The sequence below is a fragment of the Festucalex cinctus genome, chromosome 19 (genome assembly GCF_051991245.1).
Source record: "Festucalex cinctus isolate MCC-2025b chromosome 19, RoL_Fcin_1.0, whole genome shotgun sequence".
Classification (NCBI taxonomy): Eukaryota; Metazoa; Chordata; class Actinopteri; order Syngnathiformes; family Syngnathidae; genus Festucalex; species Festucalex cinctus.
In genome coordinates this window covers 7372721-7396515 of record NC_135429.1, presented here as the reverse complement: position 1 = coordinate 7396515, position 23795 = coordinate 7372721, and the positions used below count along the sequence as shown (strand labels likewise).

Here is a 23795-nt window from a genome sequence, read left to right as displayed (position 1 = left end):
GGCAGATCCTTCCATTCATTCTGAGGTAGATTTCACAGCAAGATCACGGGGAAGGCCTGTAATCATGTGAAGGGGTGAGCATTGAGTTATGTCATTTATTTGGGACATTGCTCTACTTCCAACTTTTTGGTCGCAGTTTTGGGAAGGCTCTTTTCTGTCCACGAAAAACCCATCGAATGCCTTGGTGATCCATCTGAACTATCGTTAGAGAGATCTGACCGCACAAATGGACAAACACACTCCAAATAAGAAGCATTCTAAGAAGATTGAAAGCTACGGTAGTAGAGTTGTCGTCTTTAACCCTGAAGGTTGTGGGTTTGATTCTAGGTCATTGTCACCATGCGGGGGGTTGAGCAAGACCCTTAACCCCCAGTTGTTGCTAATACTGTACCATCACTAGGCGAATGAGGAGACAGGACCTTAAACGTCATCATCATTTGGGGTGGTGTGTTGTGATTTTTTTCTAATGTGTAACATGCCTTGGTTCATAAAAGGTTAAAAAACACTGATTACAATAGTGTGGGTAAATGGAAACACATACCTCTCGATAAGCCCACTGTCCCTGTGTATGCACAGTGCGGTGGCATTCTGTGTACTGGCCAGCTGACTCAGGTTCTGATGAATGCCGTTGAAAGGAGCAGCCAAACTGGAGACTCTTGTCCTGCGTTGGCACGGCAACGCTGAGCCCCGGGAAGCCCTCGGGGTCCAGGTCGGCCTGCACACTCGCCGTCACGCTGTTGGAGCGCTTGAAACGGGCCCGTCTGTGACACAGGGAAGTCACAGCAGGCCCAGAGCCATCCGTTACGTACTGCCATCGCACGCAAAAGACTCAAATTTTTCCTTTTTTTTTTTTTTGCTTATCCCTTCCGGATAATTGAAGCAGTGAACATCACACTGCAACTCTTGTCAATACTACTCCCTCACTAGTAGCAAAGTCTTGTAAAATCATCTGGCATATGACAAACGAGTGCACGTCAATGGATGTAGTCATAGAATTTACACCTCCCCTCCTTGTCCGTGTTGTGTGACAGTTTGAGGTGTGACACTATCATATTCGATGACAATAGGATACACTCACTGCTCAATCTCTATCTAGCGTGGGATTCTGTTTTTATGTGTGAATCTGGCCAAAGGCTTCGAGGCCACAGCACACCCGAAACCAGAGCAGTAGGAGCGCACGCTAATAGTTAGAAAACGCAGAAGGTGTTACAGACTTCAAGCTGTGACATCTGATGAAATGTTAAATAGAATCTTTTGGTGAAATCAACCAAAGGTGTTGGCGCTGTTGGAGGCCCTGACAAAAATAAAATATTTTGTAAATTATGCATTCCAATGATGATGCTTGGGATAAAGAGACATATTTTTGGACTAAATAAAAATGAGTAAATTTTAAGTTTGCGCTTCTGTTAAATGTCATGTACGTAGAATAAGCAATCAGTAAGGTGCTGAATAATTTGACATTACCTTTTGTCATCTTCCACCTGTACTCCTATTGAATGGACCTCTGTCAGAGCTTTGCCATCTGCGTCTGAATCTGACAGAGTCTCTGAGCTGTCCACCTGGAATCAAGGAGAAAGAGCACAATCTAATTCACTCCCGGCTACTCTTTCCTTTATGTAAGACGCTTGAGCTTCTTTCTTAGTTGTGGTTATGTTTGTATTGGTGTCTTTGCCCATCAAAGTATACAACCTTTACATAAATGTTACATGCTTTTGGTTGCATGGTCAGATCACCAAGTAAACCACAGATTTAACTTGCAACAAATGCTCAAACTTTGTGTGTATGTAATACTTCGGAGAGCAAATAAAATAGATGTCCGTTTGTAATATCAAGCATATTGACCTAGTGTAATAATGACAGGATTCGCGGGTAGGTTAATGAAGGCAGGACACCAGAGAAGGCCCAGGTGTGTTGTCATCACGAGTTATGTTAATGAAAAATGTGTTCTAAAAAAAAAGGTGGGATATGAGTCAGCCAAAAATGTGTGCTTGGTATGCATCATAAGTAAACTCCGATCTGGGAATGACAAACACAGCTGCCAAGCCAGACGCCGATCTAATCACTCATCTCATTTCTCTCTTGGCAAAAACGCAATAGAATGTTTCCCTATAGTCTGAGGTCAATGCATTTGGATAATACTGTCATGCATGTCATGTTTCCAGTAATTAAATGGAGTGAGTAAGACAATCTGCTGATAAATGACGCTTCTTTTCAGAATTGTTAGTTTCCTAGAAAGATGGATAGACAACTTTTCTTTCAACTGGTAGATTCTGTGTTTTAGTATATTGATGGAAAACAATATCCTCTGGGTCTTGAAAATGTCAAAATACTCTAAAATGGCTGAGAGTGAATGAGTTTCTCATAACATGTAATACAGTACACAAAGAGATACTTTTTCCTCACCTGCACAGCAATGGACGGCCTCCACTTCCTCCCACTGCATCCGTCATCCATCCCTCCAGCTTTACTCAAAACAATGCTGTTCTGTGGCAGGGAGACTGACTTCCCCAGGCTTCCCCCAACCCGACTGTCCCTCTCTCGAGCTGGCCTCGGTGGCCCCTCCAGCAAACTATCAGCTGAGCTGCTGTGTTTGGCCCGCACACCGACTCCCGGACCTCCTCCGTAGGGTACCATCTCCCGCGAGCCCCTGATCCCTCCATCCAGGCTCTCTGCTGAGTTACTGTGCTGCCGGGAACGCCCCGGGCCTGTGGCGGTGTAGTAGCCGACTCTGGAAGAGCGTCCCGAAGGTCCGTCGGAGCAGCCCAGGTCGACTGAGTTACTGTGCAGTTTGGGACGCCCGTGGCTGCTCTGGTAGTAGGCGTCCTGGGTGGACTCCGTGCTGCTCTGGGCTCGCACTGACAGTGAAGACTTGGACATGCGAGGTGGGAGTGGGGGAGGAGCACCTTTGCGATAAGGAAAGACTGAAGTGTCAGAGAAGTGGGAGAAAGGAAGACAGAGACATAGTTGGGTTGTTGAGAGAAAAAGGGGGTTTATCAAAAGGGATCAGGAATGGATACTTACAAAAGGGACAGACTAGAAGGATGAGGGGATGGAAACAAAGTAGAATATTGACATCAAGGGGGTTAAATTAGAGGGAGGGAAAAATAAAAAAACCACTGAGAAATGACTCATAGAAAGCCCTGTGTTCTGAATAAATAAGCTTTCTTTGCATGATTTTAAATGATATGCAGGACTTGACTCTTGCCTTAAGCAAGCTGAAGTGTACCTCTTTAGAAGATGAAGCAATTTCCTTGGAGATATTAAAATGAAGCCTTTCGTCCCTCCCCTCCCTTCCTCAGTCTTTTCCTCTACCTTAATGGCTTTGTTGAGCAGATGCACTCAAATATGGTGAGCATGCGTGGTTGTTAGCAAAGGTGGGATCATGTTTATCAGGTGAAGGAGATGACTCTCGACACTGCACAGGCTTTAGTTCATCCTGTCAGATTTACTTGTCTTATCTTGGGATATATGGGCTTTGCAATCAAAACTGCATAAACAAATGCAGAGTACAAAACACACAAAAGCAAATTCATGAGGCCTAATTAAAAGCAGTCCTTGTACAGTGGAACATCTAAAGTTGAACACAATGCCTTATGGGACCTGGTCGACCTTCAATTTATTCGTTTCAAAAGGAACATATTAATGGCATTTCAAGTCATCGAAATGGGGAAAATTGATTTGAGATACGAGTATGCTGTTACGAGCTTGGATACAGAGCAAATTAAAATTGTAAACTGTATTCAAATGTGTATTTATACTCAACCATCACCGGTACAGTCCTACTGTTGGAGTGAATTTCACAGCAACTTACCAGCTCCCGCCTTGATGCTTCCCTGGGGACCAGACATAGAGAAAACAGAGAGACAGTCGTCGTCCTGGGAACAGCCGGCCTGGATGGCGCGGACATAGCTATGGCTACGCGTGCGGAACACCCCTGGGAGATCCAGAGCCTCGACCGCTTGGGACTCCACCTCCCCAAACATGGTCTCGCACACGGCCTCAAACTGTCTGTCCAGGGTGTCTCCCAACTAAAGCAGAGATCTGAATAAGTCAATGCTTCAACAGAACATGTCCTCAAAGTCACCCACACAGTGACTGTTACCTGTGAGCTGGTCAGCGAACGAGTATAACTACGTGAGCGCGTGTGGGACTTGGGTGTCGTTCGGTTGTTAGGAGGATAGGCGTCCGTACACTGCTTACATGAATACCTGAAGTTAAACACAACCAATTAGTGAGTCATTCATAACAGGAATTTAAAATAAAAAGTAGGACTGAAGTTGTCTCTCAACATAAACACATTTAGAAGAATAGGAAAAAAAAAAAGCAAGCTACATGACTCAACAGAATTTACACAATCAAGCTAATTGCTCTTCTGTGGATAGACATAAGGTAAGTCCTCTTCATATTTCTTCAATGTTTTCAGCTGCCTTGATGTGTGTCACTCCAACTGTGAGTCATTATCAGGAAGATTGTGTACGTCTCCTTTTTTCATTCTACAGCTAAGTTCGTTCTTGACCAGTTAGCATAGCAGCGAGCATGTACTTGAGAGAGAGAGAGCAAAATTCAACGTTAGCATTGATTCATAACACTGTCAGTGTGTGTACCTTTGATTGTTGAGCTAGAAAAATTTAATTATATGATGGTTAATTATAATTATTAGCATATTTATAATCAAAATTTCAAAGATGTTTGTGTCTGAATCATCCTCCAATTCTGGAATCACCCTACTGTATTACTACTCTTCATGGTGTGAGTTTTGAAACAGTTTCTTCTGATTTTATGTAATCTAATCTTTGAATTTGTGATGGTCTATTCCTGCAGGATCCTCATCTTATAATCACTATGATTCACACTTATCTCTAAATATGACAATGACACATTAAATGTCACAGACAAATGCCAGAACTGAGTTCAGCAACAACAGAACAGCCAAACTAAACGGCAAGTGGCTAAAGCAGACTAAACAGATTGCAGCGTGAATGTGCAGTGTCAGTATTATGCTAAATAGTGCGTATGCGAAGTTTGACCTTTGATCCATGCTGATGGATCGTCTGAAGGCATCTCTCTGAGCGATCAGAGTGGACTTGGGTGAGGCTTTGGGGCTGCTGTCTGAATCGGCACTGTCATCATCGCCCATGGCCTTGATGTAACTACCGCTGCGCATGCGACGGCAGGGAATCTCACCTCCGCTGTCTGCGCCACCATATCCGCCGCCCCAGTCTTCTGAAGGAACCTGAGATACAATCACATTCACTTGAAAAGCAACAGTGCATCTACCAAGGGTCTTACAATACGACCATTGTGAGTAGAGAACAAGCATTTTGACACTCGGCAAAGCAGTCTTTTTATAGGATAAACAAAGGTCATATAAGTTAGTGACAGTATTGCTTTTCTGCTCTTGTGGTGAAAAAGTTTTCCCTGTTACACAGACACACAAAGTAGACATGCAATTTAAACATTCATTACCGCACAAATACTGTACATGCATGTCACATGCCAGCATGATCTCAGGAGAATTTACTAGAACATGTTTGAAAAGTGTATCACCATTACAGATGGAACAAGTTCTGAGTAGCACAACATCAGTTGATTTTGCTACTTCCTTAATGTCACTGTCTTTTTGCATTCAATTGGCATGTGTAACTGTTAACTAAGATATCATTGATGATAAGCCCAAGAGAAAAACGGAAGTAGAGCATTTATCGTTTTTCGGTTTTACTATTGTTACATGAGTCATTCGTAGTGTTGTGGTTGACTCACTTGACCAATGTGAATTCAGTTCCCACTCAGTGACTTGCTGGTCTGATTCTTTATGTGCATGATTAATTGGCAACCACTCCAGGATGTAGTCTGCCTTTTGCCCGAAGTCTCCTGGGGAAGACTCCCATTTTCACAAACCCTGAAGAGAACTGGCAATATAGAAAATGGGTGGCTATTACTTGTTACTGCTAGACACTACTTAAAACAAGAATTGTTCAGTATTTAAAAGTTTTCGCATGGCTTAAAATTTTAGTCCTGGAATGTATAAATTCAGATCAAAGTATAGGTCACACAGCGTCCCTATCATATTCCGGTTCTGGCAGTTCACTGTATTAAACCCTAAGTTGAAAGCGGTTAATGCAACAAAGACATGTAACCTTGAAAAACATGCCTCCCACTACTCTAGTTATGATATACCCTTTCATATGAAAGCTTACTAAATTCCTGTGAGATCAGGCTGCACATGCATACGAGAGAGAGTGAGAGAGAGATGCTACAAAGAGAGACTGCGACACAGCGACTTACAGAAAGAGAGAAACTCTGACAGCTGGAGAAACACTTGACGTGCGAGAAAGAAAAAAGGAAGCATCAGTCGCAAGCTGACAGCAACAAAGAGAGGCAGGTAGCCAAGCAGAGCGAATGACGGACACAAGCGTAGAGAGACAGACAGTAGGGGTGGCACATGCCCGGCCAGACGTACGAGGTGATGAAAGAGGAGAACGTGAGAGACAAAGAGAGGAAAGGATGAATAAAAGTAGGTGGAGAAGGCAGATAGGCAAAGCAATGAGAATTTGATGAGAAAACAAACACACAATTAAGAATAAGGACAATAGCAAGGCACAGAAAAGGAATAACCAAGCAATGAAACGATTACATTAACTTGTTCCCATCGTGACACTTATGCAAAGGGTACACTCCGGCACCACACAAAGTCTAGACTTGAGGCTTTGGCATCCCACCTGAGTTCCCATTTTAAAAGTCATCATTACAAATGTGTTTGAGGTCTAATCTGCCAACCCTTCTGGACTTTCACTCTCACTTCCATGCTCTTTTATTTGGTTATGCCCCCTGAGCAGCCATCACTTTATCTCTTCCCTCAGCTTGGATTCCGATCTCGGCACCCATATATTTCCCTCCATCATTGTACCTGACACGTTATATCTGTCTTTCTCGATAATGTCATTTTTGTCTTTATTTATATCCAGATCAAGATAAGAAGAGTGGGGCCTAGGCATTGTTGAGGGCAGGATGCGATCAGTTTTTGTGGTACGTCATATTAAGACTGAATTTTCTCAATTCTAATGTCTGGTTTACCACGTGGTATCCATTTCACAATCAACAGATCATTCATGGCCAGCTCCTGATTTAATTTGCCAGGATGTTTGTTCACTGGTGGTGGTTTCAGAGAAATCAACATCATCTGGCGACTCGAAGTATGTCTGACGTTGTGGTTGAGAGTGAATCAATCATGGCACTGTCCACAAGATGGACAGAATTCTCAAGATAAATCTATTGTTATACCCTACTGTTTCAGCTTTTGAACAATATTTTCTGTGAAATTAATTTTATAAGCTTTGTGAAGCAGTGGAAAGCCTACATTGAGATATTAACTTTTCTGATGACAGTAGAGGCAAAACAAAACACTTTCATTAAATTAATTCTGTGGGTGACATGTTTTGACATATCAGCGTTGACAGTGCACACAATGGAAAGTACTTTATTCCACTTTCATAAACACAGTTGAGATGAATTCTGTCAAACCACAAAAAAAGGCTTGTTGCATCTTACTATCAAACATACTGTACATTATATCTATTTTGTAAAGTTCTATTGTTGTGATTGACAAGGCTTCATGTCACTCCTGCAGGAAGATGCTCTGAGGCCCTACATCACTGTGTGAGACTTCACAGGCTTGTCTAAATGCACACTCTCGGTTTGTATCAGCAGCCTTCAGCTGTGGCTAAGGGGTGAAAGTTGGCCAAGCACCAGGGACTACTGTAGCTACCCGCTGTGAGTATATAAATGTATGTGTCCCTTCATGTCAATCAATATTTTTGGGCACACAATAAGTTAGATTATTTGTACATGCAAGGCTCTCAAAGACCTTGCAGACTTTGCACATTGTATTTTTTTGTTTAGTAATCTTAAATTTAGTTACTAACACAGCTCATTACTTATAATACAGACTCAAAGCACATCTGTAGTCTTAGGATTGTGGGTAATCTTGACTTTTGGCTATAGATGCTTACAATGGACTAGCCCCCAGTCATTTGACGTTAAGTCTTTAATGCAATTCACAGGATGTTGACATATTTTGGCCCACCGACAGAGAGAAATGATATGGCTCATGACATCACTAACTGGACTTCAGACCCAGCAGGAAATGGTCTCTAACCAGAAAATGATGTACATGCTCTCAAGAGAGTCAAAGCCAGTAGACTTCCCACAAACAGCAGGTGGTTTTGCTTTCATGCATCTGAAAAAGTCTGGGGCCTATAGAGCCTGCTGAGTTGTGCACAATGAGTCCAGTGAGTGACTTTGAGCATGCTGAGACCTGACAGCATCTTGTTATTCTCAGACAAGTGACGTCACTTCCTGTTCTTCTTTCTTCATTTCCCTTTGTCAGAGCAACATGTTGCTTTGAAATTCATGCTGGTTTTTTGGAGCACATCAACATTAAGGTCTACTGCTGGTGCTGCTTCTTACAGTAATGGAGAGTCAATCCATCATCATGTGAGTAAGAACAGACGTTAGTCTCAATTTCAAATCTACATTTCATGGGTTTTGCTTGACCAGATTGCTGAGAAAACATGCAACGTAATGAGTCATTGCACAGCTAATTTTCTGAAGTCTTGCTAAACATTGCGCTTCATATCGAGTTCCAGACACAAACACGCAGGCTTGCACTCACCTGCAGATAATGGAGAGTCCTCTCCTTCAGTTTGTTCTCAATGGGCACCAGAGCTTTGTCATAGCCTCCTCCGCCCCCCCGAGATGGGTACACCTCCCTGGCTTGACTGACTGTCATTGCCGACCACGTGCTCCTTTTCAGGGAGTGACCAGGGTGACCTGTGTGACCGTGGTGTCCACCTCCTTCGCTCCCAGCCAGCGCGATGGTGGTACAGGCCATGCACTCGGCAGGCCCTGGCCCACCTCGCTCCTTGGGCCTCTTCATAGTGAGCTCCTGGATGGCTGCGTCCAGGCTCTCGTGCCCGCTGGGGTATCCTCTCCTACCGCCGCTCACCAGGAAGCTGCTGTCACTGTCCAAGTTGTCATCGGAGCTCCACCAGCCGGCTGTCCTGCTGCGGTGCCGTCTGCCCGACTCGTGCCGAGAGTCCCCACTCTTACTGCGCTCTCGAGACTTGTTCCTCCGAGCAGAGCGAGACTGGTGGCCGGAGTAGTGACCCCCACCGTCTTCGCCTCCACTCCTGTGACCCCCTCCTCTCTCGCCTCGGTAGTCCCCGCCTCCTCTTGTGCCATTGTACTCTCGTTTGGAAGGAGCCTCCAAGGAATGGGACTTGGCGAAGAGACGTTGCACTGAGTTGACGAGGTGGCGGATACGTGAGGGGCTCTCACTGCGCTGTTCAGCACCCCCGCTCGTGGTGCGCTGATACTGCAGTGTGTGGAAGCCATCCGGGTGGAAGGGTACCTGCTTCTCAAACTGATCCATCAGGTTTGGAGGGATGCGGTGCATCTTACCTCCGTGACCCGACGACAAGCATTCCTCGCACGAGTCAAACGACTGCAGAGGTGGATGCTGGCTGGGGTGTGAGCGAGGGAAAGTGCCTCCACCTGAGTGGCTGTGAGAATGGGAATGGGAGTGGGAATGGTGTCTCTCCAGCGCCAAAGCCTCAGCCGGACCTCCTGGAGGATAGTAGTGGCCATCGTTATGACCGTGGTAGTAGTCTCTGGCTGGGCCGTCGCAGTCCTCAGGCGGGCAGTGACAGGGGCCTCCTCCGCCACCACCGGAGGAATGCTGGGACAAGCTGCGGCTGACATGGTACCCTTTCATATGCACCGGGGCATGGTGGGCCGTCCGGGCAGAAAGGGGGCGCTGTGGGCGTGACAGGGCTGCACAAGTCTCACCTGCAGGCACACAAGGAAGATAGTCAAGTTTGAAAGAGAGTAGTAGCGCATTACAGTAATCCTTCGTTCGTGCGGGGACGACATTCCAGACCACTCATGATAGAATAAGAAGTAACAATGTAGTTATTTATTTTTATTTTTTTTAAATCATTTGTATGTAGGGGTGTGCGGCCACCAAAGACGATTCGATATATTTGTTGATACATGGGGTACAATATGATTAAAGTATGTAACTAATTTAAAATGTAACAACCATTCAGTGGCATTGCAATCCAACAACGTAAAAACTCTCCGAAACTTGAACTATCCAGGTTAGTAATGTCAGACCAATATCTACAGATGTATACCTAGGTGAACAATTGTGATAAAAGACAATTTGATCGATACATGGGGTGCATTGTGATTCCAAGATGCAACAATTTTAAAATCTAGCAATTCGGTTTGTCAAACAAAGAAATAATTTCAGATTAGAATCTGTTCTTTTTAAACCCCTACTGTATTTGTATTTATGAAAGCTTTATGCACAATAACAAAACTCACATTTCACGTTTTAAAAAGTGGTGCCTGCCATGTTGGCGAGCTAACTGTTGACTGGCTAACCCGTTAGCCTTGCTGTATTGAGTGGCTTGGCATAAAAAAAAAATCCATGATATAGTGAAGCCATAAAAAAAAAGGTACAATATAGTGAGGGATGATTTTATTCAAAAGCATGCAAACTGTAAATATTCATCCCTTTCACTGTATACTGTGAAAAGCAAATGCTTGTAACAATCAAAAGACACAAAGTGTGTCTACAACAGAAACAATATATTTTCTAATGACGCCCGGAGTAACTAGTGTGTCTGAAAAATGATATATAGCATTTTCCCATTTGTGACACACAAATAAATCACCATTAAGAAAATAGACTGACGATTGATGCGCAGATTGCTTTATGTCATTTGTGAAGTGGCTTAATGAATTGAAAGTGGAAACACATTTTTTTTCTGATTAACATTTATTGCTACTCTCTTCATTTTTCAAAAAAAAAATAAACATGAAATGCAAATGGTGAGCATCCATCCAACACACTCCACAAAGCAACCATAGACAGAATTTCTTCCTCTCATTTATCTCAATGGCTGCCGGCCTGATAAATCAAAAGTCTTTCCCTTTGCTTTCCACCTCAACTCTTCCATGGAGCACCTTCCCCATCTTATGTCCTCCCTCCGGTCTTTATTGTCATATTCATCAGCACTGCACTCCTGTGTTGTCTGTCTCATTCCTCCAGCCATGCCCGCAGGGGGCCTTGGCACATTTACACGTACATGATTTACAGCGGAGGGAAACAGCGTGTTTATTGATCAACCACATCCTGCAGAGGCGATGGATGTGGATCTTTTATTTTTTTCATTACTTTTTTTCTCTCTCCAATCAATTATAGCTTCATTTCACTGTTTGCTTCCTTGCAATTAACTGTAATATCATAGTCTAAGACATGGTGGGAAAACAAAATGAAACAATTACGGAACGTGAAATCAAGAAACTTCAACATGCTACAATATAACTCAACTTTTTTCCACATCAGTAGGTTCTGTAAGTAAAAGTAAACATAATGGAAAAAATGCCATTATGCTGTCATTAATGACACGAATAATCGAGGAAAAAAACAAACTATTTTGGCAGTTACTGATGCAGTCGTGTGAAATCACATTATTTGGTCAATTTTAAGTTAAACAATGGCTGTAAATGACTAAATTACTCGATTTTTAAAATATGTGTCAATTAATTTGTAATCGATTACTTGTCGAATACTGTAATCGATTGTTTTTGACATCTCTAGAATGTACTGTGTTCATGTTTGGTGGTCCCTCTGCAGTTGTCACCAAATGCTCAACAACTGGTGATTAAATTCCAAATGGGATTAAGTGGACTTTATTGACTGTCGTTAATATAGTCACCTTTTCTGTTTACCACTATCCTCTCTCACTCCTGCACACATGCATCTCACGTCATTTTCAAATATAATTAGATTTAATTTGGCTCAGCAGCGTGAGACTCTGTGAGCATGTGTCGTCGTGTTGGTGCACACGTGAGATAATCATGCAGTATAGAGTGGGGCCTGCTGGTCTTGATTGTCTAAATGAGAGGTGCCACTAAGACGGTTGACCCTCATTCAAGTGTCTAGTACACAGACATGGACAGAGATAAAAAAAAATATATATATGAAAGAAAGAGACTGACCTATTTGTAGATGGACTACACTAAATTGTTTTTTGAATTATAATTGGCAGTGCGCCTTATTTGTGGGTGTTCCTCTATGAATAGATGACAAGTGTGCAGTGCCGTTCTGCCTGAAGGAGTAAATTAAACCGTGTTGTGTTTATCAAGAAGTCTGTGGCTTTGTGACAGGCTGCCAGCTATAGGAGCTGCCAATCATTGTGACACATGCACACACAGCCACGAAGACAACGCCAGGAGAGAAAGTGCTACAATTCCCATTATTTCTGACTGTCTTTTTCACCACATGGCACCTGTTCCTCTGCCTTTCCTACTGACCTACTTCCATTCATCCCGAGTGTCCCATGCCACAGTCCTCTCCTTAATATGCCCATCTGGTTCACTGGCTTTTAGTAAATGCTTGTTTTCATTCTTGACACCTTGATCCACCATCAGTCTCTCTAAATATTAACACATCGTGCTCAGCATTCCTTACAGTCTTTATTTATATCTTCAAACTCAAAACTGAGAGCTAAATGACTACTTTCACCATTTATTACTTTGGGAACTAATTCCACAGAAGGAGCAGCACAGTGTTTATGTGCTCATGCTTATTTTTTTTTAATTTATTTTTTGTACTCCAGCATTCTCCAACGTTATAATAAAATGCTTATTAGATTTGTGCATGGTTGGTTGTGGATATGTGCTCTGTGATTGGCTGGTGACTAGTCGAGGTTGTATGTTGCCTCTCGCACAGAGTCAACTTGGATAGGGTCCAGCTCACACATCACTCGATAATGAGGAAAATCACTATAGAAACAGGAGACAGTTGGCTGATGTCGATCCGATACCGCCCTCTTCAGGACTGGAGTGGTACAGTATAGACCAGGTGTATCAATCCAATTTTTGTCACGGGTTATGACTGTGAAACTATATAAATGTTAAACCACCTGATCAATACAAATACACAACAAATTGATGGATAGCTAGTTTTGAAATCAGAACTCAAGGCTAATTTTGTCAACTATTGATCAAGTTCCTGTAAAAAAAAAGAAAAAAAAAAGGGTTTGGTCACAAAAAAATGCTTGCAATTTTGCAACGTCATTTATGACAAACAATAAGTTGAAAAATTGACAGAAATTCTTGCAAGTATCATGGAAGTTGACGCAAATTATTTGCTTTTGTGGACCGCATAAAATGATGCGGCGGCCCAGATGTGGCCCCTGGGCCTTGAGTTTGACACCAGTAATATTGACTTTTGAAGTTTAAAAATCAGGCACTATATTTTGGTTCCATTTCTTACTGCTCTTCTGTGCAATTTGCTCCGTAGTTTTTCTTCCCTCTTGTACCACAGGTGAAGCTCAAATATGAACTCCGAAAGTAGTCAAATTTGAAGTACAAGTACAAAAGCATACCCCATATCTTGCCCATTGTTGTCTTGTACTGACTCTTAAGAATGAAGAAGAAATCTTTTGATGGATGCATATCCATCTATGATGCGTATTGGTTCTCTCCCTGTATTTGAAGTACCAGCTATTCATTGGGGAGTCAAAAACATGCTGTCATGCCACTGATGTTTAACACTGTTAGCATCAACCTGACTGTTGCAGAGACTTTACTCCGGAGCTCTTTTCATTAAATATTTATGTGATCATGCCAGCTGCTCTGACCCACTTTGCTAACAGCTGAGTCGGCCCGCTCTTTGCTATCTTCATGAGAGCGTGGGTCAAGGGGCTGCTTCACATTACGGATGTACGCTACTATAACTTCAAGACCTTGGGTACCATATTTGTTTTTTGTTTTTCCTGCCTCTAGTGGGTAGTGGTCACTCCCAAAGTGTCAGGCTCAAACCTTGAGGCAGGTAGAGGACCAGTGGAAGTATCCTTGGGAAATATACCGAAGGTCTAACTGCAGTGAATGAAGGACTGGGTGGGAATTTGATCGAAGCAGGCTTGTGCGAGGCACCTAAATAGCGATCAACTCCAGTTCCAAGACCCCCACCTAAACCCAATTAATTTCTTAAATTTCCATTTTCCATTGAACTATTTATGACCTGTTTAAAGTAGTAGACACTAATTAAGTGAATTCAACTTGTTTAATTCATTTGTATACATTGTCACAGTCAGAGTAGCTGCTCTGCACTTCTTCCACTAACTGAGCTGCCAACTGAAAAGAGATTACAAGTGCACACTTGGTGACACCAACTTAGCCATTTAGTTGCTATATTTAGCAACTTTTTTTGATCACAATAATAAAAAAAAAGTTCTACTTGAAGCTACTAGCATTTGCCAAAGAAAATAATTACTTGTACATGTTAATGATAAAAAGATTTCATCACAAAAAAACACATTTTAACTTGTAAATGCCACAAAGCTAAGGTAGGGAGGACTAATTGGTTTTGAGTATTTATTTTATTGGTACACTTTGAAAAAAAATATTGCAAATATATATTGTATATTATTTTACAGACCCCCAAATTATTGGCTTACATATGTAGATCGAATAAATTTGAAGTGGCTCCAAGTTAAAGGTCAGAAATGATCTTCAGACTTTTGCTTTTTGCTTTAGACCTTCGATGCTTTCTATGAGTTTAGTTGAGTTGATCTGGTCAAATCAAATCAGTGGTTAAAAAAAAAATAAAAAATCCACATATAGAAACAATTAAAGGCCAAAAGGTATAGACTGAAGCCAAAGCTTATAGCACACAATACATATTTCTACACCTTTAGTTTGAACCCTTGGTGTTTACATTCCACCGATTCTCCAAACTACTGGTTTGGCCTGAAGTTCTGCACGGCAAATAGTTTTGTAGTTATGACATCACATTCTGCTGTTTGAATTAAACAGTCCTGCGTCACATTTTGGTTTTGCAATATAAAAGTTTGGTGTCGAACTTGTCATATAGGTTCAAATGTATTAGCCATACACATTTTTACTCTCGCTTTTTATCATTTTGTGGTGCAAGGCAAACGATAGTAATCACAAGCCAGCCTCTGCCTTGGCTTTCATTGAAACGACTAATGCTGCATGGCAGAGAGCATTGTGTCCCCGAATGCGGGCTTTGCTGGACCGCAGTTACAATGAAACGTGGGCTGATATGTCGATCTATTGGAGAGTGTGAGTGCATGAGCTGGTCTAATAATTGCAGCCAAACGGGTTTTCATTAGCCTGCTAGGGGAGAGTACAGTAGACTCCGAAGGTACCATCTCCGTACAGCTGTCATGGAAAGTGGGCAGTAAGGAAAAAAAAATAGAATTGTCTCATCTTGGTAGGCAGAATCAACATTCTGGGGAAAAAAAGACTAATCAACACATGCACGCACACATTTCTCTTCTGGCAGTGAGATCTAGGAAGACTTGAAGATAATAGGAAACCTTTTTGGGAGTGGGGAGACGCTTGTCATTCCTGTCCATGCGGAGGGAAAGGTCGACAAGAGAGTAAAGTGGAGAGACGAGAAGACAGGAATGGAAGTCATGTCTTGGGGTGTTAAAAAATGCAAAGCACCTGCAAGGCGGGTAAATGCTTTTATATCTATTTTAGATGAAGACTTTGTAGCTGGGGACTTTGAAAGGAGAATTGGTAGAAACCTGTGTGAAATGACGGCACTGCAGATGGATACAGTCACGTGTACACGCCTTGTGCTTTCTAGCCGTTCTATCCAATGCTGTGGACATGAAAAATTATTTCCCAAGAGCTGACAACTGAAATACCTTTTTGACGTGGATGACTGAGAGTGATTGAAATGCAAAGCTAATTTTAAACCAAAATATGAAAATAATGCGAATTACAGCTTGCAAGTTATTGCCATAACTGTCCACGTCATTTTTGAACATTTTAGGAAAACAAGAAAAATTGTTGACATTGCGACAGTAAGTTAGAAATGACTTGGGCAAGTATGCTATTAGGTGAACAACATGCGTATCAAATTTGATACATTTATGTAGAGAGAGAGAGAGAGAGATGGCCACGGCACAAGGGAAATATGCTGGCATCATAAGGGCAAAATGGAAGAGAGCCTTGGGGGTATTTCCTTCTGTCTTACTCTCCTCCTAGTCTTGCCCTGCTTTTCCATCGACCCTGATTTTCCACTTTCAATTTGACACATTTTCTCTCATCATTTCTTGAACACACGTTCGGGCAAGTGTCATTTTTCTTGCCTTTGCAAAGCTCCAAGGAGCTGACAAGTAGGACTCACTCGATTTCCATCGAGGTGCTTGAATACATACAGTTGTGCCTTGAGATACAAATGCGATGGTACATAGTGGCATATACTGTCGATGTTAGGGGTGTGCGGATTTGGAAGTGGAACGATTCCATTTGTTTCGATTTAGCTGGATTATGATTTGGCTCAGTTTAAGAGGGTATGATGCAATGGCTTTTTTTGCTGACATTATTTTAAATACTTTGGAATGCACTTGTCAGTACTGTATGTATATCACGCAAAAAAAAAAAGACGGTTTGATTCAGATCGCAGTATATTTTGAAGCGGAACGATTCGGCTCAATTTTATGCACCAAAAAATGATTTTCTGGTTCAAACCGTTTTTTGTTGCTTCTGTAATATATGGATATTAGATGAAGTAGCACATTTTGCAGTCTCTGCCACCAAAATTCACCCGCGTGATGTGACTAGCATGCCGGATGGAGTCAATGAATGGGGCGAAGCAGCCTCTCAAAATATCCACACTCCCTCCGTTATTCTCATCCATTTCTTCTCTTTGGGGCATCCAACTTCATACCTTGACAATCATCCTATAGTTTTATGGCTCAATAAAAGTGATTCAGTACAAAATAGTGTGTGTGGAGCCTCAAAACCCATCAGGTGATCAAATCGTTAACTGTGACATTCCCTAAGGTTCATTGAAAGTGATCATTTACTTTGTTTCAAATCCCTCTAGGGTGCTAGAAACACATTAGTGAGAGAGAAACGACCATCATTACACGCATGAAATTCATCATATCTCAAAATGTGTGTCCTTTCATGATCATCCAACTGTTTACAGCACAGAAGCATCCTGAGAGAGTTGCTGACTGCATTGAGAAAGAAAATACCAACACCACTTAGTCGGTGCTGCTTGCTCGTAATTGGCTTACATTCTCGCTCTCCACCTCGATAACACGAGGGGACGTTGCTGAGGACATGAGATGGCCGTACAACAGGAGATGAAAGCTAATAAGAGAATAGCATAACAGGCTCATTTTGAGCCTCAGCTCATTAGCCGTGGAGGCCCGGGCGCTCGCCTCTCTGCACGCATGCATGTAAACACAGCTTATTTGGATATTACTCCCACTCCAGTCCTCTCGTATCTCACTTTGTCTTAATCGTCTCTCTCTTTTTCTGATGTGCTCCCGCCTCGCCTGTCTCCTCCCGCTTCTCATTTTGCTCATTTCCATCGAGAACTCCGCCTACTTCTACTTTCTTAATTTGACACCTCAAATGCGGATAAACGTATACTGTACATTTGACCTATTTTCGTCGTTTACCCATGTCTTGCATGCATTTCTGATGAACAGCAAGTGAACTCTTCAACTCGCTTTCACTTTTTGGTCTCAATCCACCGTTTCCTCTCTGCCGCTTCCAAAAACTCCCTCTCTCTGGTCTACGTTGTGTTGTGCTGTATTACAAGCTCTCCTGACAGATAATCAAAGGCAGATGAAGGTAGACGCAGCTCAGAGAAGGCTCACGTCACACATTGCTCGCAGGCTGAGCAGCTCAAAGTACCGCTTCACCCAGATTCATCACTAAGACCGTGCAATGTAATTACCCTCGTGTTGGGATGAGGAAAATAACCAAAATGCATTGGTGCTTTGTCACAATTGTCGCTCGTGCAGCAGCACGAATTGAAGGGGCCAGATTTATAATTCGAGATAGAAAGGGTTGATGAGTGGTTTCAGACCTCATTTAAACAAGTGAAAATGATTTTCTTTCATCTGTGACTGATATTAAAGACTGACGCACTCGCACATGAGTGGAGAGAGCATTCGGGTTGGGCTGCCGCGACGAGGCGCAAAATGGACCGATGGAAGAATCATTTTACGATACAGCGATTGTGTTAATCAATCAAGAGTGGATTCTTCGTCATTTAGATACACAATGTTAATTGTACATGGTGAGGGATATAGATGTTAAAATCAAATCTAAAGTCCAACTATAGGACAGTGAGACTATGGCAATATGCACTACTAGAGCTACATCGATAATAAAAATCAACAATGAAAGAGTGAATGGAGCCTTGAGTAAGGTTGCGCTGGCTGCTGCTATTGTCAAGGTCAAGAATTGCTTCCAACATTTAAGCCAGGAAGGGCTGGAAAAATGAATAATTAAACATCTCTGACAAGTTGGAGAAGTCCATCTGCTGTGGAAGATATAAGTAAATAGAATTCTACAGCTACTAACTTGTCAAATACACTGATGGGCAGGCTGTGTTTAAAAAAAAAAAAAAAAAACACACAAAAAACAAACAAATGCACATGCAGTACATTATGGCAAAAAAAAGAGATTGGACTCATGAATGTTGCTGGTTGCTACAATTATTCACAAATTTCAAGGTTGTAGACTGATCCCCAGCACTTGTCCCCGTGCCTTGCTGCACATGTACAGAATCAGGAATTTGTGCTTACAGTCGCATGAAACCCCCCAAAAATAACCATCAGAGGGAGACAGAACAAGAAGCCTGGTGCTTTTCTAATTAGCGCACCGAGTGATAGATTCAATAAAGGTTTGCGTAACCTTTGCGCGGCGCTAACCAGTAAAAATGGAACAATCCGGGTGCGCCTAATTCACTAAACCTGCACTTCTGGGTCACTTCATGTTTTTGGGGCACTTGTTGTGGATCTTGCCACACTTCAGAGTCACTCTCCGTTGATTTTGAGATATTTCCCGGTCACTTCCTGTTCAATTTAGGGTATTGATTTGGGGGCCTTTCCAGGTCATTTCCTGTTTAATTTGTGAAACAACACTTATTTGTTTCATCATATATGTTGTCACTCACATTTGTAAAGAGATTGTGTGGCAAAAGGCAGACCTGGGCATCCGCTTTGTCATGCGATGTGGTAAAAAGGTTGCTTTTTATAGATACAAACAAACTTAATGAACCGCACCAAATGGCGAGAAGTAAGTTGTGCTAGGAGGTCACTCCTGGTCGCAGGGACACAGCTGCGCAATATGGTAGAGGTGACAGGCAGGGAAAGTGTGAGCTTTGCACACGCTTAACCCTCATCCCATATTTTTTCGGAAAGGCTAGCAAGGATGCTTATAGAGCTGTGCGTTGAGGTCAAGCAAGATTTTGTCCAGGTGCTTTATGTGATTAACGGCTTCCCGCTGCTATCTGCTTTTGTTGAAGATGAGAACATGGAATTCTATAATTGAAAAGCGGGCTCCTTGCACATCCAGATGTTGCAGCGACGCGCCTTATGGATGTACAATTATATTTGCGCAGCTCATCGTCGACACAGTGTGCCACACACAATACTCGATTCCTCTATTAGACTAACATTATCCAAACTGAAGGTAATTTCAATCTAATAGGATATTCAAAAAGAATATAATGTTGCATTTCAGCACTAACCTAGTCTAACGCAAAGAGATTAGTCATCCCAGAATGGCAGTATGTGTGTCAGGTGCCGCAAAATCCCGATGCACAAGGACGATTTGAAATGAACAAATTGCTATTTTGGTTTATACGCATTCATACCACACACACACAAAAAAAAAAAAGTCAGTCGTGCAATAAATGGAAAGGTCTCCTCATTCATTCCAGTCAACATTCAAAATCAATGAGAATTGCTTGCAGAAAATGAGGGAGGGAAGATAAAAAAACAAAAAACGGTGACATTCAAGAGACAATCACTGGAAGCCTCAGACAAAAGAATAAGTATTGCTGAGGATGGAAAGTGTGGGAGAAAGAACGTCGCTATTGTGCCCATTCTCATTATGAAGTAAAAAAATCGATGCAATCTAAGCAGGGAAGACAGTCAGCGTAGACCAGAGTGAGGATGAAAAGAGAAAGCGGGAAACGGGAGATAATAAAGACTTAATTAATCAATGCTGCTACACGCTCTCGTTTATCATGTCGTCGTTGAAACGTATACGTTCCACCTCGGCGCCTCCTCGTCGCTGAAAGGTCTTCACTTGTCACACAAAATCAGGTGGAGGTGATGCATACTGTACATGGGATTTTTTTTTTTTAATTAATTTAATTAATCTTTTAATTCTTTTAGACTTAATCCCAAATCATCTTTCCCCATTGAAATGAAGAGAAATGCCATTAATCCGTTTCAATAAACCAAAAAGAAAGATAACACTCTACAGTGTTACACTATATAAGATGAGCACAAAATATCAATTTAATAGAACGTCAACATGTGAATAGGATATGAACATTTACATGGTTGCACATGATTAAAATGTTCTTAATTATCAAATGTGAGTTTATCCTTTTCAATATGTAGTGGAAAAAAAATGCATCACTTTACCACATCTTAATCGTGCCGCAATGTAATTAAGTACTTTTAAAAAAAAATGTGTTCCCACCTTGTCCACCAGGGGCAGTGTAATACATACAGACATGCATGTAGGTTTTAAAAACACAGAACGCCTCTAAACAAAACTGCAATAATAGTTCTCATTTTTTTCATAGGATAAATAATGTCTAATAATAATAATTATGATGATGATGATGATGATGATAATGATAAATATCCACATGACCTTTTTGCATTACACGTTTGCATGAAGATTGCAAGTTTTTAAGACAAATTAAAAGTTTTTTTGTTTAAAACACATGTAAGTCATGTTCCTTGAGTTTAGATTTAAATGTAACATCAACTGGTAGCGGTTATGAACTCGTAACACACATTTTTGCTTGCAACTAAAAAAATAAAATTAAAAAAATCTATTAAAATGCGACAGAAATGAGATCCAAGTTGTTGTGTAACAATTTCTACCTTGACAAAACTTGTTGAATTTAAACTGTCAGAGTAATTCATTTTGATTTGTTCATTGAATCATAACTCTTCATCATTATGGAAATAATCTTCAAATGTCATGGAGCTAAATACGCAGCTCCACACCACTGCAAACAACAAGCACGACAATAAACAAATTAAATTAACTCTCTGACGGTGTCAAAATGGAGCATCATCTTTGGAAAGGAAGATTGGTTTGAATAAGCTCTTGTATTAAATCTCATACTGCATATTGTTCAGGTGTACCTAATGTTGTGGCCGGTGAATGTAGATTACATTTTGGCAATCAATGAATCTTTAATTTCCTGGTGAGGATGGAGTGAAATATACAGTATCTACAATTTATTTTAACTCCTTGTTGTTGGTCAATTTGCAGTAAGTCATCTCCTGTATTTATTAGTTTTATTTATTTTTAATCCATGTCGATCATTAGCCATCATTGGCTTCACCTGGCCTGCTCTTCGTTTGTCAGCCAATCAACCTCCAGGCCACACTTGTGTTCAACCCACCTGTTACTTGTCTGCATGATTAGCCCGAGTCTATTTAAGTCCTTTTTTTGGGGGCTACGGCTGCCTTTATTCATTGGCGGCACAGTTGCCCGGAAATGTATGATGGGACGTTTCTAATTTTTTAATAAAATGTTCAAGCGCGTGCTACCTTAATCTCAAGGGTCATTTTAGAATACCAAATGCCAAAGTCAGACGACCAGATGAAATAAGTCGTTAAGGTCACAGGTTACACGGTGGATTATTTAATGAGGAAAAATAAATACATTTATGATTCTATAGAATATATTGTAATAATTATGACTTCAATATATGCATATGAGCATGTGTCTCTGCTGTGTTTAAAAATCATTTTATGTTGTAGACCAAGGGGTGTCAAACATACGGCTTGCGGGCCGGATCACGCCTGCAAAGGGGTTTAATCCGGCCCGCGAGACGACTTTGTAAAGTTTAAAAAAAAATTGTAATGTCGGACCATTTAATTAGCCAGCCACAATCAAATATATACATTTGTAATTTCACAGGCAGTCCACAGATGAGTAATGTAACTTGTACATAAAATCGCCCTGGAAATAATAATTTTACACTTTTTTTTTTCTTTTTTTTTTAATCATAGACCAACATAAATGTGTTAAATTCTATTACTGGTAACACAAATACACATGACAAGGATTAACGTCCTTATAACTTCATTAACTGTGCCACACAATGCATTCTGGGAACCACATATAAATAAAACAAAGATTTAACTCATCCGGAACTCATACAGGCCAAGTGTTGCCGCGTTTCATTTGCATTTGTATTATTTTTTTAAACAATAGATTACAGTCTAGCTCCGTAATTTAGGGCTGGCCCAAAAATCGAAAAAATCTGCGTATAATTGACGGCAATTGTTTTTAAGTTATATCCCATTATTTTACCGATTCGGCCCACTTAGTAATATATTTTCCTCCATGCGGCCCCTCAGCTAATATGAGTTTGACACCCCTGTTGTAAACACTAAAATACAAATTTCAGAGCAACATTTCAGCATTTATTTTAGCTATTTACATCTGGAGCGGTCTATAATCTTTGATTTATTTTTTTCTTTGTTGTTTCACAGTGTGTTTTGGTTATTATCTTACAACATGACAACTTGGTTGTATCTTTCATTACATTGGCAGACAAATTGTTTCTGTAGCTCGCCGAGTTCATATGGCTGCTGCAGTCATTTGTTACATAAATGAAGATAAGCGTGCTCGCCAGATATGAAGCCATGCAAGCCCAAGTCATGACATTAACTCCACTCACACAAAACCAGTTAAAAAAAATAGCTTTAAATCAAAACCTTCTTAAGTGTGCTTTGAATACATATCGTTCATTCCAAAATAAAAAAATAATTGAATTGATTGTCACTGTTTCAATATATTTGGTCTGGAGTGTAGCTCAGGCAGATTATGGAAATGGTGGGGAAATGCAAATGAGTTCTAACGAGAAGCGAACTCATGGAAACACTCTGACACTTGATTACCTGTATGACTTGCGGTAATGGAAAACAAAGGAAGCAGGATTAGTGCGTTTCCAACAGTAAAATTGCTGAAGTGGATGACAGAGAGTGCTCTTCCATTTTTGTCAGGCTCTCCTTTCATCAAGTTTCTTTTTTATCTCTTTGCGAGATCTGATGTGTGCAATGGGACTTATTATTATTTTTATGCCGCGCAAGCAAGCTGCGTGTGTGTGCGCGCGGGTGTTCGCACACTTGTGTCACTCAACTAGGGAGGATGTCCGTCACCATTCAGTGCAGACAAGTGAGCCCTCAGAGAAATATCCATAATCAGAGAAAAACAGACTCACAGGGACGATCTTTGCAAAAGTTTTTGAGGACTTTTGTCTCTGGTGAATTGAGTGCGACTGAAAAGCTATCAGCGCTAAACAGACGACTGAGACGCTTGGAGAGCATTTCTGCAGAGAAACGAGTGCTTACATGAATTTACATGCCCCTTCAAATATATATATATATATATATATATATTAGGGGTGTGAATTGCCTAGTACCTGACGATTCGATTCGTAGCACGATTCGATTCAATACCGATTAATCCCGATACGAATTTATAATTTTTTTTTTCTTTTTTACTCAAATTTAGAAAATTCTATTCAGTAAACTTGGACACTGTTAAGATTTCTATGAAAATGTATTATTTATTTATCTGAAACTTCAGTCATAACTGTGAGCCACTGTATTTAACAAACAGGTTGTAATCTGTTTCATATTTGAACGGCTTTGAAATAAAATATT

At 41.2% G+C, this 23795-nt stretch overlaps 2 protein-coding genes across 5 annotated transcripts in view; one reads left to right on the top strand and one right to left on the bottom strand.

The window, feature by feature from the left end:
* dlgap3 (discs, large (Drosophila) homolog-associated protein 3) overlaps positions 1-23795 on the bottom strand; it is a 96357-nt gene that overhangs the window by 5427 nt on the left and 67135 nt on the right. The window contains exons 3-9 of one of the 2 annotated variants that reach the window (XM_077506323.1): positions 8672-9846; positions 5028-5233; positions 4103-4208; positions 3812-4028; positions 2404-2921; positions 1465-1559; positions 542-761 (exon numbers count right to left, since the gene is read on the bottom strand). In XM_077506323.1, the coding sequence (XP_077362449.1) occupies positions 542-761; positions 1465-1559; positions 2404-2921; positions 3812-4028; positions 4103-4208; positions 5028-5233; positions 8672-9772 (2463 nt within the window). In that variant the 5' untranslated portion in view covers positions 9773-9846. The remainder of the gene's footprint in view (positions 1-541; positions 762-1464; positions 1560-2403; positions 2922-3811; positions 4029-4102; positions 4209-5027; positions 5234-8671; positions 9847-23795) is intronic. The other variant, XM_077506324.1, reaches the window with a different exon arrangement.
* LOC144007066 (tissue alpha-L-fucosidase-like) overlaps positions 1-23795 on the top strand; it is a 44496-nt gene that overhangs the window by 10820 nt on the left and 9881 nt on the right. For 2 of the 3 annotated variants that reach the window (XR_013280054.1, XR_013280056.1), the window contains exons 9-10: positions 6966-7026; positions 7628-7770. The gene's annotated coding sequence lies outside the window, so the exon portion shown is untranslated. Of the gene's footprint in view, positions 1-6965; positions 7027-7627; positions 7785-23795 lie in introns of all 3 variants that reach the window. The other variant, XR_013280055.1, reaches the window with a different exon arrangement.